Below are 14178 nucleotides of genomic sequence, written 5' to 3'. Positions count from 1 at the left end.
CTTTTTCTTCCACATGAAGAATTTCAAACAGTTTCCATGGAAGAGCTGTCTTGGTTGCCATTCAGAACCAGTTGTCACGATTCAAGGAAGGTACTTCCCCCCTTTTCATGTCAGAGGTTGGAAACATGGGGCAGGAGGAGAGGACTAAGTAAAGAGGAAAATATGCAAGTAAATATAATTTATGGCATACATTTTCATATGGGTTTTCTTTAATCAAATATGTATTTTAAACCTATTATTTTGTTAGGTCATACTGATAAAGTTGCATTATGTAACAATGGCATGAATGAAATAAGGCACAGAACATTTGGTGAGTTTGTTTTCAAGCTTGATTGTGACAGTAACACAGTTTATTCACTTTCTCACAGTAGTATGTGATGACTAGCAAAAGCAAAAATTATGAGTCATGTCATGGAAAGCGGGCTCATGGCATTTTTGTTTGTTTAGGCTTTAAAAACAATAATTGAAACGATGATGCTTTTGAAACACTAATGTGAGAATTCATTAGCCCTTCATGAAATTATGTGCAGAGGACATTCTTGTCAAGGGAACATTGCGTATACATTAATCAGAAGACTTTTGTGTGTGCTAAGTATTACATTCTGGTGATGTTTGCTGTATTTTGACTGCTTTAAGTATTTTATTGGCCCAAATATAGGAAGATTGTTTTGTGGGGAATAATAATAACAATTCATTCTTTCATTCTAATACAGTATTGAATACATTAGAATATTTCTAAGCCTTGAATGCTAAGGGGATTAGAAACTCAGTTTCTGTCCCACCTAACTCCCTTCTTTCACTCTTAGAATCTTACCCTCTACTCCCTCCTTCCCTCCCGTCCTGCCTCTCTCCTCCTTACCCTCCTTCTTCCCTCAGCATCTACCAGCATTATAAACACTCCTTTCAGATATACTTCCATCCTTTCATAATACACTTCCCACTTCCTCGACCCCATCCCACTGGTCGGTGAGTAGCAGCTTTGAAACAAAGAGCTGAGAAGAATGAGGGCTCCTTCCCACACCGGTTTCCACAGGTGTTAGTCATTTGCCATGAAGGTGACTGATGAAGGTTGATGTGTTGTTTTTGAGTAATAGTTTAATGAAAAAGTGATGTGTCTCTGTGTGGTGTGTATTTTTGTTTGTTTTTGATCTCTGTGGAAATTGGGAGGACTCTCTTAAAATCAATATTACCTGATATTTGGGCCATTTTAGAATTTTAACTAAATACTGTTCTAATCAAAGGACCAGATTACCAAAAGGTCTTTTTGCATGTAATATGCTAAGCCTAAATTAGAATAATTAAAATTGTGCCAGTGCAGTATCTAAACTTTGCCTTAATTACAAATAATTGCCCTGTATCTTTGATTCTAAAAAGAAAAGTGCCTTTTGAGAATTTGGAGCCTCTCACAATGCGTTACCTATTAAAATTGTTTTATTTAGATTTAAAGTGTTAACTATTGTGTGTGTTTTAATAAGGAATATTCACAAATGCTGTTTTATAGGTATGCCTAACAATCATGTTTTTAAAATTATTAAAAAGCATTTTGTCACACCTACCTTTTTTAATACAAATGGCCACAGGTCCCTTTCTAGTATTCATTTGTGAGTTGCAATCATAAACATTTAAAAACCATACTATTACCCTCACAACCATCCACCTCACGACATTTCCATTTTAACGAGGGAAATTTCTAATTTTAATAAATTAGCATTAAGATGCTGGCAGAAAAAGTTATGCCTTGAACAAAATAATACCAATATTTTAAAATTATTTATTGGAAACAGAATTTAAAATCTTTGAATATAGCATACATTTAAAATGAGTAAGTAATGCTTTATGCTATTGACATTTAGACTTCCAGTGCAATTGCAAATTATTATTAGCATAAATTTAAAAATAATTATAAATCTTTCTACCTCCCCTGGTCTTGTGTGATTCCAAGCCCAAATTCAGTTTTCTTGACATTTATTATTATAATACTACTATTTGCTGTTGACGTAGCCTTGTGACTCCTTAACTGACATTTTGACTTTGAACAAATTATGTAGAATGTTTAAAATACAATTTTTAATGGTCATTATACCATATAGGATTACAGATAAATTTGTAATGGGTTTGCAAGTAAGTTTAAAAATAGCCAACAATGTCCTATCGAAGTATAATTTGTTTTCCTAGCCTAGGTTTATATTTTTTTAATTTTAAGTTAATTATTTGCCTTTTTATAGAAACAAAGGATGGAGTATGGCCCAAGAGCAGCTGATACTCCCCCTGCTCCATCACCTCCTCCAACACCAGCTCCTGTTCCTGTCCCCCTTCCCCCTTCCACTCCAGCACCTGTTCCTGTGTCAAAGGTCCCAGCAAATGTAACGCGTCAAAACAGCAGCTCCAGTGACAGTGGTGTCAATATCATGCGAGACAGCCAGAGACACAAACAACTTCCGGTGGACCGTAAGTTTCCCAGGGAGGCAAAAAATGTCTTCTGCAAATTAAAAGCACTACTAAGTAAAATATTGTTTACTGTTGATTCTACTTGTATTAAATATAAATAATAGTCCTTTATACTTGCATGGTACTTAATAGATTGCAAAGATTTTCACCTGGTTTCTCATCATCTATGTGGTTCTGAGAAACAGGAAGTATTCTGTCCGCTCTCTAATGCATGCCTTTCTACTCCTTTTCCAATCTATCATGATGGTTGAATGCAGACTCTGGAGCCAGACATCCTGGACTTTGTATAGTGAAACAGCACTTGCCAGCTGCCTGACCTTCAGTGGTTTAATTATCCTCTCAGCACTTCAGTGTCTGAGAAGTGGAGAAAAATAATAGTATCTACTTCATAGGATAAGCGTGAGGATTTAATGAGATAATGCATAGAAAGCATCTAATTCAGTGCTTCTCAGCCAGGAGCGATTTTGTCCTCTTCTCCATCCTTCTGAGGACATTTGATACTGCCTGAAGACATTTTTGGTTGTCAAAACTGGGGGGATGCTACTGATGTCTAATGGGTAGAGACCAGGGACACTTAGCAACAACTTAAAATGCACTGGACAGCCCCCAACAAACAGAGTTATCTGGCCTAAAATGTCAATGGTGCTGAGGTTGAAAACCCCTGACTGATTCTGACACTGTATGATACATAATACGCAGTCACTAACTACATGCTGTCGTTGTCGTCATCATCATCATAACCCTCCTACTTCTCTTCCTCTTGCTATTCACAGTAGCTGTACAATCACACTATGTTAATATAATCACCGGCTAATAGTAGTCTCAGATTTACCCTCCAAATTCAAATTTCATGTGACTTACGCTTCAGTGCCATATTTTCATAAATTTAAATTTGATGTTTCATATAAATGGTTTCTATGAAAACCATATTTAAATAAACTAAAAAGACACTATGACCAACTTTGGGTTATCCTTATTTGTATTGTTGGTCAATAGCGGTGTAGATATTTTGAAAACTGAAGGTAATTTTAAGATAAATTTTGTTTAACCTTGTAGTATGTGGCATGTCAATTTAATCTCCGAATTTGGTGTTTTAAACATGTTATAAAGTTACTTTGCTTTATCTATACATGATATGTAAAAACTCTTGGAAAACCAGAGCTATGAAGATATTTCATATTTTCTCAATATGACAAAAGTATATAAAGTGTGTGTGTGTGTGTGTGTGTGAGAGAGAGAGAGAGAGAGAGAGAGAGACGGATATCTATTTTTCCCTCAATGTGGGCCTCTCTTAGGGTTCTGCCTTCATTTTCCACATAAACATACTTTTTTACTATAGTTCATTCTATTTCCATTTCTTTCAGTACTGTTTATATCATTGGGAAAAGAATGATTCCCAAATTAGTCATCATATTAAAACTCATCTCTGGCATCCAGATAACAGTATGGAACTATTAACTTTATAGCTGAGATTGGATGCTTTCTATTTATGTTGAAAATTAAATTACTGAATCTTTCACTCCCATTTTCATCCTCCTGTTTTTCTCACCTCAGTAAGTCATTGCCACATCTGTTCAGTTGTAGACATTCTTGATAAATTAAAAAATAAAAAAGACACTAAAACTATTACTATTTAACAATTCTAAAAATTCTGGTTAAATGCAATAAGCATAAGCCTACTTTTACTCATTAATTTTTCTCCCACAGTATATCCAATTTAAATGACTGTCATATCTATCTTACCAGAAAACTAAAGGAAAAATGAAGTTTTGGAAAGTGATTAGCTCTTTCTGTATGGCAAAAACAACTGTGTGTGTGAGTGTGTATAATCATAATAAAATAGAATATGCTACTAAGTTTTTAAAATTACATGGAGTTTTTAAAAAGAGCTTTCTTTTTCAAAGACACTAAAGACATAGTTTTAAGATGAGAAATTTCTATAAATATTTTTATTGAGTTCCCTAAGGAGAAAACTTCCTGTCAGAAATAACTGTTCCCTTCTTTATTCTTCCCACAAGTTTATAGCATTTCCCTCTGTAGAGACGTCAGCATAGTCATCTTTGACACGGTGGGACTCTTTCTCCAGGCCTAGCTGGGATCAGAGTTCATCGGCATCCAGTCCCCATTTGGAGCAGTGTGTGGGTTAGGACAGTCTGTTCTTTGTTCACTCTGAGAAACCAAGAATAACCTAGTGGGAAAGAGGCATAGTTTGCATACTTTTAAAGATAGAGAACTCTCCTGATAATTGTGACTCATCATTTTCAAGTCTGTTTTTCATAAGTAAAAGGGTGGCATTGGTGTATAAAATATAAACATCTCTCCCAAAATTAACACACATACTTGTTTCCTTAGAATAATAAAAATCTTACAATATATTTGCAACTTATGTAAGTTCCTTTTTAAAATATCTCAGAAATACAGTTTGGCGTTAAATAAATATATTTCTCTTTATAAAACAAATATTTCTTGATAACTTGATTGCAGAACAGTTGTTTTCTGAATGAATGTTGGGGCTTAATGTTCTTTTAGAACCAGACAGTACACATATTTCAGTGTGTGTTTATTGATAGCCAGATTTCTTTCAAAATATGCCTACTCATGCTACCCACATTCTCTGCTTACTGCCTAAACATCTGGTAAAAATAAAATGGAAGGAACTAGGAAGTAAATACTCATAGAAATCTATCAAGTAGCAGGTATGAACAGGGGGAAGAAGCCAACATGCCTGTTTTTACAGCGTAGCAAGTGGCCAGAGTGAAGCCCTTTTGTGGAAGTCTGTGTGTTGCCTATTCAAAGTAGCTGCGAAGCCTTGTGTCATAGAAGCTATTCAGACTGTTTTATCGCAGGATCCCAAAAGATTCTCCTTTTATCCCTTTTAAGATACCAACACTTTAGTTGCTTTGTATTTCTCCCATTTCCTTTGAAATGCTAGTCCTTTTATTTGAGTTTAATCTTTTGTAATCAGAGTGTTATTTTAGAAAGGTGTAAAGTTATTCTGGTTTGTTGTGTGTTAGAACATTGGAAATGGAAACCAAAAGCCCAGGAACATGTTAGGCGGAGGGTTTTTTTGTGCTTCCTGGAAGAAAACTATGCTGCAGACTGGTGATGATCAATATACTGGCAAAGTCAGCAGATAAGAAACCAAATCTTTTAAAAATCATTTTATTTTTTTTCCCTTTGAGACGCACTCATATGCTGTTTGACAGTTTGATGTAGTGATTTTTTAAAAGGTAACTAATGAAATGCATGTAATGTATACTTAAATGTAACAATCAATAGTATTCTCTCTCTCTCAGTCTCTCTAGCACCGCCTACTCCTCCCTCCCTCCCCTTTTCCCTTTTTTTGACTTCTCCTTCAAAAGATTTCCTAGCTACTTGAGGCATTAAAAAAATTAGACTGAAATAACACTATCCACACTTTCCCTTATTTCCCAGGGGCACCAAACACTTTCTAAAACCCTTTTCCTAGGGGAAAAAAAATCATAGAACATTGGTCACAAAAAGCTCCATGAGTGACCATGAGGTTATTGTCACTTGCCAACTTAATTAGATTGTTCTTATTTCTTGAAAGTGAAAACAAGGTAATGTACCTATGTATAGATACACACATATTTTTAAATACACAGACACGTTATTCCCCTTCCCATACTTTTATGTCTTTCCTATTTTTGTCATGACAGTATGTTCATATACACACACATCTTTTCCATTAGCACAAATGACTAGGAAAAAGGAGTAGCTAGGAAAGTTAATCAAAGGTGATTTTAATGACTTTGGCTATAAAACAGCCCTATGCTGAAAGTCAGAAGATCCAATTCTAGCTAAATTATTCTACTAATTGAAATGTGACTTTGACGGATCATTTCTCTGTTTTTGGCCTTCATTTTCTTATCTGGTTATTTAAGGGGTTTGTACATGATGATTCTCAAAGTCTCAGTGAAAAAGTCAGCAGACTGCCTCATTCATTCATTTAGTCAACAAGTAGTTATTGAATTAAAGCACCATTCCAGGTGTTAGGATATAGATGCAAACAAAAAAAGGGAAGCGTCCTTTTTCTCCTCAGGCTTACATTTTAATGAAAGGAGGTAGTTTAAAAAACGATTAAGTTGGCTGGGCATGGTGACTCATGCCTGTAATCCCAGCACTTTGGGAGGCTGAGGCGGGCGGATCACGAGGTCAGCAGATTGAGACCATCCTGGCCAAAAGGATGAAACCCCATCTCTACTAAAAATACAAAAATTAGCTGGGCGTGGGCATGGTGGTACACACCTGTAGTCCCAGCTACTCAGGAGGCAGGAGAATCGCTTGAACCCAGGAGGTGGAGGTTGCAGTGAGCCAAGATCACACCACTGCACTCCAGCCTGGCGACAGAGCAAGACTCTATTTCACAAAAACAAACAAACAAAACAAACAAACAAAAAAAACAATTAAGTTGATAGACAAAACTATGAAGAAGGTGGTAAGTGGTTTGGAGACTAATAAAACTATGTGGATACAGAGTGCTTTGGGGGAGGGGTTGCAATTTTATATACATCAGGGGGAAATGTAAAGGTGGGGTGGAATAAGCCATGTGAAGATGCAGAGGAAAGCATTCCAGGCAGAGGAGACTGGAATGGCCTTTAAATTTGAAGAGCGCCAAGGGAGCCATTGGGAGCAAGAGTGAAGGGCTCCAGAAGAGTTGTGGAGTGGCTTTAGAGAGGTGGAGGTCTTGTAGGGCCTTTTACTGGGAGTAATTAGGATCACTTGGGAATGTTTTGAGCAGAGGAGCTGCAACATCTTACATTTTTTTTTTCTTTTTTGAGACGGAGTCTTGCTCTCTTGCCAGGCTGGACTACCGTGGCGCGATCTTGGCTCACTAGAACCTCCGCCTCCTGGGTTCAAGCGATTCTCCTGCCTCAGGCTCCCAAGTAGCTGGGGCTACAGGCACGCACGACCATGCCCAGCTAATTTTTGTATTTTTAGTAGGACGGGGTTTCACCATGTTGGCCAGGATGGTCTCGATTTCTTGACCTTGCGATCCACCTGCCTCAGCCTCCCAAAGTGCTTGGATTACAGGCGTGAGCCACCTGGCCTGACTTACATTTTAAAAGAATCACTTAGTTGTTATATTGAGAAGAGAATGAAGAGAAAGGGGTAGGGTGGTAGGGAGTGGAAACAGAGAGATCTGTTAATAGGCTGGTGACTCAGACCAAGCTGGCAACAGAAAGAATACAGTGAAATCATTGGATTTTGGATACATTATGAGGTCGGACTAACAGGATCTGCTAATGAATTGGATATAGCATAGGACAGAGAATCAAGTGCAGCTCCATGGTATTTTGCCAGAACTGGAAAGATAGAATTGTCATTAAGTGAGTTGAGAAGTCTAAAAAGCAAGTCTAAGAGTTTATAAAAGCAAGCTTCAGGAAGAAGATGAGGAATTCCGGTTTGGGCATGCTATATTGACATGCATTTGAGCTATTTAGCAGATATCCAAATGAATATATCAAGTGGACAACATATATGGACCTAAGTTCCGAGTAAGAGGACTGGAAAAATAATTTGATAACCATCATCTTTTAAATGGCCGTGGACCTAAGCACAGTGGTCACTGATGGAGGTAGTGCCGGCAGAGATGAGTCTCAGGATTGTCCCCTAGAGCACCTTAATATTATTTAGTTGGAGAGATGAGAATATTCAGAAGAGGATCCGGAGAAGGGGAATCCAGAGACATGGGAGGAAAATGAGGAGACTGTAGTATCCTGAAGGCCACAGGAAGAAAATGTTTCCAGGAGGAATCTCCTGCTTCAAATGTGTGCTGATAGGTTAAATGAGATAGTAGCTGGGAAAGAATTGGCTGGAGTTTAGCAAAGTGTAGCAGAGAGATGGGGGGGAAAGCAAAATTGAATTTTGATGACATTAAGAGAAAATAGGAGAATGGGAATTGGAGTCCACTAGTACAGGCAACTTTTCATGGACTTTTGCTGTAAAAGGAGCAGAAAAATGGCCAGTAGCTGGGAAAGGACATGGTAAAAAGGGCTTGTTTAAAGGTAACAGAAATCATAAAATAATAGCATGTTTGCAGGCTGATGAACTGATTCAGTGAAGAGGGAAAATTAATAACAGGATAAATAAGGGAGAAATGACTATTTGAATAGGCAGAGAACTTGAGGCCTAGTGCATACATGGAGGGTTAGCCTTGGAAACAGGGAGACAGCTCCTATATAACATAATAGGAAGGCAGGCAGAGCATATGGGGAAAGTGCTGGTAGGGGAACTCACGGAGGTTTTCTTCTAACTCTTTTGTTCATAAATTAGGAAACGAGATCATCAGCTCAAGGTGAGGATTGGGGAATAGGGTTAGGGGTTTGTAGAGAGAAAGTAGAATATATTCAATACTTGTCTAAGACAGTGGGCAGTTACATGACCTTAGGCAAGATTTCTCAAGCCGGGCCCTCTTGGCCTTTGAGGCTGGGTTATTCTCTGCTGTAGGAGAGGCTGACATTATAGAATGTTTTGTGCATCCCAGGCTTCTACCCACTGTGTGACAGCAGCAGCCTTTCCCCTTTTTCTTCCTCAATTGTGACAACCAAAAGTGTCTCCAGATATTCCCAAATGTCCTCTGGGGCCAAAATTGTCCCCAGTTGAGAGCCACCAGTCTCAGGAAATGTAGTATGATTGTCAGGAAGCATTAACGCCAAGTTAAGGTTCATAATCATGAATTTAACATGAGATCATTCAGCATTGTTATATTCAGCTGTGCAGGTGCAGGCACAGAATACGCAGAAAGTTAGATTTAACCAGGATTGGGGTTTTGCCAGAGGAGTACAATGAAGTGACTAGAGAAGAGCCAGGGAGTTATTTTAATAATTGATCATGGAATTTATACCAGGCGAGGATAAAAGTGAGGAAAGATGGTAGGAACACTAGATTGTACGTCCGCCTGGGGTCAAAGGATTATAGAGATTGGTTTCTAGAGAGGGTGATGTAATATTAGGGATTTTCAAAAACAACCTACTCCCTGTTGGTGTCTAGGAAGGAAATCTCAGATGGAGGAAGTGCAGGATGAACTCATCCACAGACTGACCATTGGTCGCAGTGCCGCTCAGAAGAAATTCCATGTGCCCCGGCAGAACGTGCCAGTTATCAATATCACTTACGACTCCACACCAGAGGATGTGAAGACATGGTTACAGTCAAAGGGATTCAACCCTGTGTGAGTCTCTCTCTGAATACCTTGCAATTCTGTGTGTACAACATGCATTGTTTTCAATTTGCTTACTTAGATGTCACAGATAACTCTTAAAAGACATAAGGGCACAGACTGCATACTTTGTGCCATACTCAAGAAATCACTATAGCTGTTCATAGCTGAGAAAGAACTAAAATAAGCATAGGTAATTATCATTTGATGCCACCCCATTCTCAAGTTGGTAGTATCTGTTCATTATTAGTTCTTTAAGCAAACTGTCGGCAGCTTTCAGGCCCAGTAGCTTCTTTTCTCCATCAGATTACTCTGATGTAACCTAGGTAGGACCATGGTCTTAGCAGAACTTCCTAGACCACATAGGACATACAGCACAAGTTTTCCTCCTGCTGCAGGTTGTAGTGTCTCTGGCAAATAAAAAATAGACAGTGTTACCTAGCACCAATTATAATCTTAATAGAACTTTTCCTTTAATAAACCCATAGTAAAGGTTCTATTTATCTATCTAAAAGTCTATAAACATTTCACATGTATTTGGCACATTGAACTATTAGAATAATACATATTCAAGGGACCTTGACATATTATAAACTCACCTACCCAGCATGACTGAAAAATGAGGTACAATGGTTGGTCAATTGCCAGGTTACTAGAAAGTTATCTATTCCTTCTATGAAACACCAAATCACAAGGAATTGGTATTAAACAATGACCCTAAACCCAATTGGCTCCTTTTTGATACTTGTAATTAGTAATCTGTATAGCCTTGGGGTCATCATCATGAAAGAAGCTTGTCATTGCCCTGACTATAAAGACCGTGGTGGCATTTAATAAGAGTTCCAGGGTATGGAACACTTAGAAAAGAGAAGTTACTGGCAGGAACAGATACTTTTCTCCTTTGTTTGCAGGCAATATTTTTAATGCTCAGTTTCTTTTTCTTTTCTTTCTTTCAGGACTGTCAATAGTCTTGGAGTATTAAATGGTGCACAACTTTTCTCCCTCAATAAGGATGAACTGAGGACAGTCTGCCCTGAAGGGGCGAGAGTCTATAGCCAAATCACTGTACAAAAAGCTGCATTAGAGGTATGACTTGTCAACCTAAGGTGGTGTTTTTCTGCAAATTGAAAGCTCTGGGAACAACTGTTTATGTCCATATTGGCCAATTTCCCTTTCTTAGCAGAGCTGAATTAAATTTAACTCTGCTTTTGTAAATTTGTCACTGAGATCATCAATGACATTTTCTGGAAGGTTAATTTATTGTAAATGCTCATATGACGTGAAGCTTGAGCACATACTTTTGGACACTTAACAAAAAGCATAATGTTCTCATTTTATATGTATTCTCTACTTCTATAGGAAATTTAATTTTGACATAACAGTGGAAATTAGCTTCTGAGTGAGTAAGAGCCTTAAGAGGCCAGAACGCTTGCCTAGTCTTAATATATATTTTTTGAGATTCTAATAGTGTATAGGTTATAAGGTTGTAAAACCCTGGCTGTGTGTGTTAGGTCTAGTAATACATCTCAATAATCGAGAAAGATACATTAGGTAGAGATCACTGAAAATAGAGAGCCCTGAGGCTGGGCGCGGTGGCTCAAGCCTGTAATCCCAGTACTTTGGGAGGCCGAGGCGGGTGGATCACGAAGTCAGGAGATCGAGACCATCCTGGCTAACATGGTGAAACCCCGTCTCTACTAAAAATACAAAAAACTAGCCGGGCGTGGTGGCGGGCGCCTGTAGTCCCAGCTACTCGGAGGCTGAGGCAGGAGAATGGCGTAAACCCGGGAGGCGGAGCTTGCAGTGAGCCGAGATCGTGCCACTGCACTCCAGCCTGGGTGACACAGCGAGACTTCGTCTCAAAAAAAAAAAAAAAAAAAAAAAAAATAGAGAGCCCTGAAAAGTATTTAGTCACAATGGTCTGTATGAAAGCAGGAGAATCCATGTTTCTAGATTGGTTTATACTAAGCTGCAAATATCCTATTTTAGACTTAAAATGTGCTGTGTACAAGTAGTAGTTTCCAACTGTTATATCTCACAGTTCTTAATAGTTTCATGAAAATTATACTTGGACTCAAATGAAAGAATGTAGGCTTTGGCATGAAATTGATCCATGATCATCTCTAACAGGTATATTCTATAAATTCAACAGTTAAATAATTCAGGGTAAAATCACTTCATGCATATCACCCCGTAGCCATTCTGAATCCAGAGAAATTATATTTCCCTTGGAGGTTTTCCCTACAACATTGATCTTGAAGGATTAAGGTTTGATTGCTTTCCATATGTTGAACGTTAATAAGGATTATATATTTTTCTCAAGCAGTTTTACCACTATATTTAATTTTGTTGAGAGTGTATAATTACTTCGTCAAGGCATGCTAGAAAATTTCATATTCCTAAAATTTCTGAATTCCTTCATCCCACACCTGCCTATCATTATTGTCATTTGCTGTCACCACCCACTTCAGGATGGCCTCTTGCTTCTTGTTCTCTTCCTATTCTCTGGATGGGAACTGAGGCAGAGGCTGACCACCTGAGGTTCTTCATGTTCCTCAGCCACCTTCTACCACCTCACCCTTTCCTTGGATCTAGTTAATCTTTTAGATTATTTGCCTGTGTTGCCAGAGACTTCAGTTGATGGGAAAGCAAAGCCAGCATGATCGGAGGGTCAGAACTATATGGAGGGGAAACTGGGTGAATTCTGAGCCCACTCTGGCCTGAGTTAAAATCTTCTAAAGGCAGATCAGTATCTTGTCTGACCCCAAAAGAGTTCTTTGATAATTTACCATGTTATTATGCTTATTGTACACATACCCTCTTTTTTCTCTCAGCAAACCTAGAGTACTACACATACATTATTGATTATCTTTATCACGTTCTAATGAAAGGCCTGGTGGGTGAATTGCCTTAACAGACTTTACAAAATGAAAAATTATTGTAATATATGAGTGAAGTGCAGAAGCTTCACTTAAAAAGGGGAGCTGTTAGCTTTCCTAAAGAGATACTCGAAGAAAACCACAGTCGACTTTTGTCCTGAGCCATTTCATGATATGACCTGCAGCCTGCACGATTCAGTAACCATCTTGTCTGAACTATTTATCTTTCAGGATAGCAGTGGCAGCTCCGAGTTACAAGAAATTATGAGAAGACGACAGGAAAAAATCAGTGCTGCTGCTAGTGATTCAGGAGTGGAATCTTTTGATGAAGGAAGCAGTCACTAATTTGTTTGTTTGTTTTTAAACTCCATTGTTTTTGGCATTATTCCAACATGCTTTGTTTTAAGAAGCCTTGAAGGGAATGTCAGATTCATTTTTCTGGGTGTAATTTATTGCCATAAAAGACCCATGCAAACCTGAGTGAGCACAGGATTTGCTTCTAGGCGCATTATTTTTATTGAAACTGAAAAAATTTAAACTGAATTTTTTGACCTTGGAAAATATTTTTCTTACTTTACCAAGGTGAAGTCTCCTTTATTAGATTAATTATTCGATCCCCATCCCGGGGTATAAGCAGGAATTGTTTTGATGGTGGTGGCGTTCTTCACTGCAACAAAGCAACAGTATTGTCCATGATTCAAAATCTAAGCAGTTTCGATTGTGCCTGTGAATATGGTGTCTGTCATTCAGGGCGTAGCTCACTGTAGGCTAGCCTCTGCTTACTTAGGTCTCTTCTCTGACATAATCAATGGAAGAATATTTAGATTTATTTAAAGTTCTTAATGCCAACAGTTTAAAACAATTAAAACATTTGAATGAACTGTAAAGTACAGCCATACCTTGGACATGCAAATATCAATCTATGGAGCATTCTCAAGACAGTTTGTCGTGGCTCTGTCAATTGCAGTTCCTTGTGTAGCTTGTATTTTGATTTAGTTTGTATTCTGCTTATTATGTATACTGTGTTCTTATATATGAGAAAGCACAAATGGGAAAGAGGTCATGTCTGCTCAAAGTCTAGCAAAGGAAGTAGTCTGCATTGGTGTGCATTACAGTATTTTGCTTAATGAAAGCCTCAGTTCTGAATGTTGATATAAGTAGTTAAAAGGAAATGGGGCCATTTTATGTGTTTATCTGTGTCAAGTCTTTCTGGTATTAAGAAGCACTTAATTTACACATATTTTAATCCTGTGAAAGAGTCCACATAGAGAAAAGAAAGATACCTAACCTTCAACAAATGTTATTTTTGGAAACACAATTTTTGTCATTAAATGTTATATTATTTCACATATATAAAACAGATGTTATGTAAGAATGTTGTATATTTTAACATAAATCATTTAGAGAAATTATCTAGATTCATTAATTTTCATAGTGCCTTTTTCACATGAGTCAGCTAGAAAGTCTGCAATAAACAGTATTTGCTGTCTGTTAATAACTGGCTTCTGTCTCCTTGGCAAAAAGGATCTGTGCTATATGGGCTGAGGATTTGAGTTGAGTGTAATGGGAAAAAATGGAGATCCACATTTTTTTAAAACTGTGTATTATTCTATTTCTGAGTGGGTAGAGAAACTCTAGAATACTTTTTTCAGTTATTTTTCTTCTTTT

General features: G+C 37.8%; 2 protein-coding genes across 7 annotated transcripts in view; both read left to right on the top strand.

Annotated features, from left to right (window-relative positions):
* EPS8 (epidermal growth factor receptor pathway substrate 8) overlaps window positions 1-14008 on the top strand; it is a 169485-nt gene extending 155477 nt beyond the window's left edge. For all 6 annotated transcript variants that reach the window (XM_050749480.1, XM_050749477.1, XM_050749475.1 and 3 more), the window contains exons 18-21: window positions 2226-2448; window positions 9463-9643; window positions 10588-10717; window positions 12742-14008. In XM_050749480.1, coding sequence (XP_050605437.1) covers window positions 2226-2448; window positions 9463-9643; window positions 10588-10717; window positions 12742-12855 — 648 coding nt within the window. In that variant the 3' untranslated portion in view covers window positions 12856-14008. The remainder of the gene's footprint in view (window positions 1-2225; window positions 2449-9462; window positions 9644-10587; window positions 10718-12741) is intronic.
* The window catches only part of MGP (matrix Gla protein), an 836939-nt gene that overhangs the window by 65175 nt on the left and 757586 nt on the right, over window positions 1-14178 (top strand). The gene's annotated exons all lie outside the window — the stretch shown is intronic.

The sequence above is a fragment of the Macaca thibetana genome, chromosome 11, assembly GCF_024542745.1.
Source record: "Macaca thibetana thibetana isolate TM-01 chromosome 11, ASM2454274v1, whole genome shotgun sequence".
Lineage (NCBI taxonomy): Eukaryota > Metazoa > Chordata > Mammalia > Primates > Cercopithecidae > Macaca > Macaca thibetana.
Note: the sequence above shows the minus strand (reverse complement) of the source record. Positions and strands in the feature narration are given on the sequence as shown.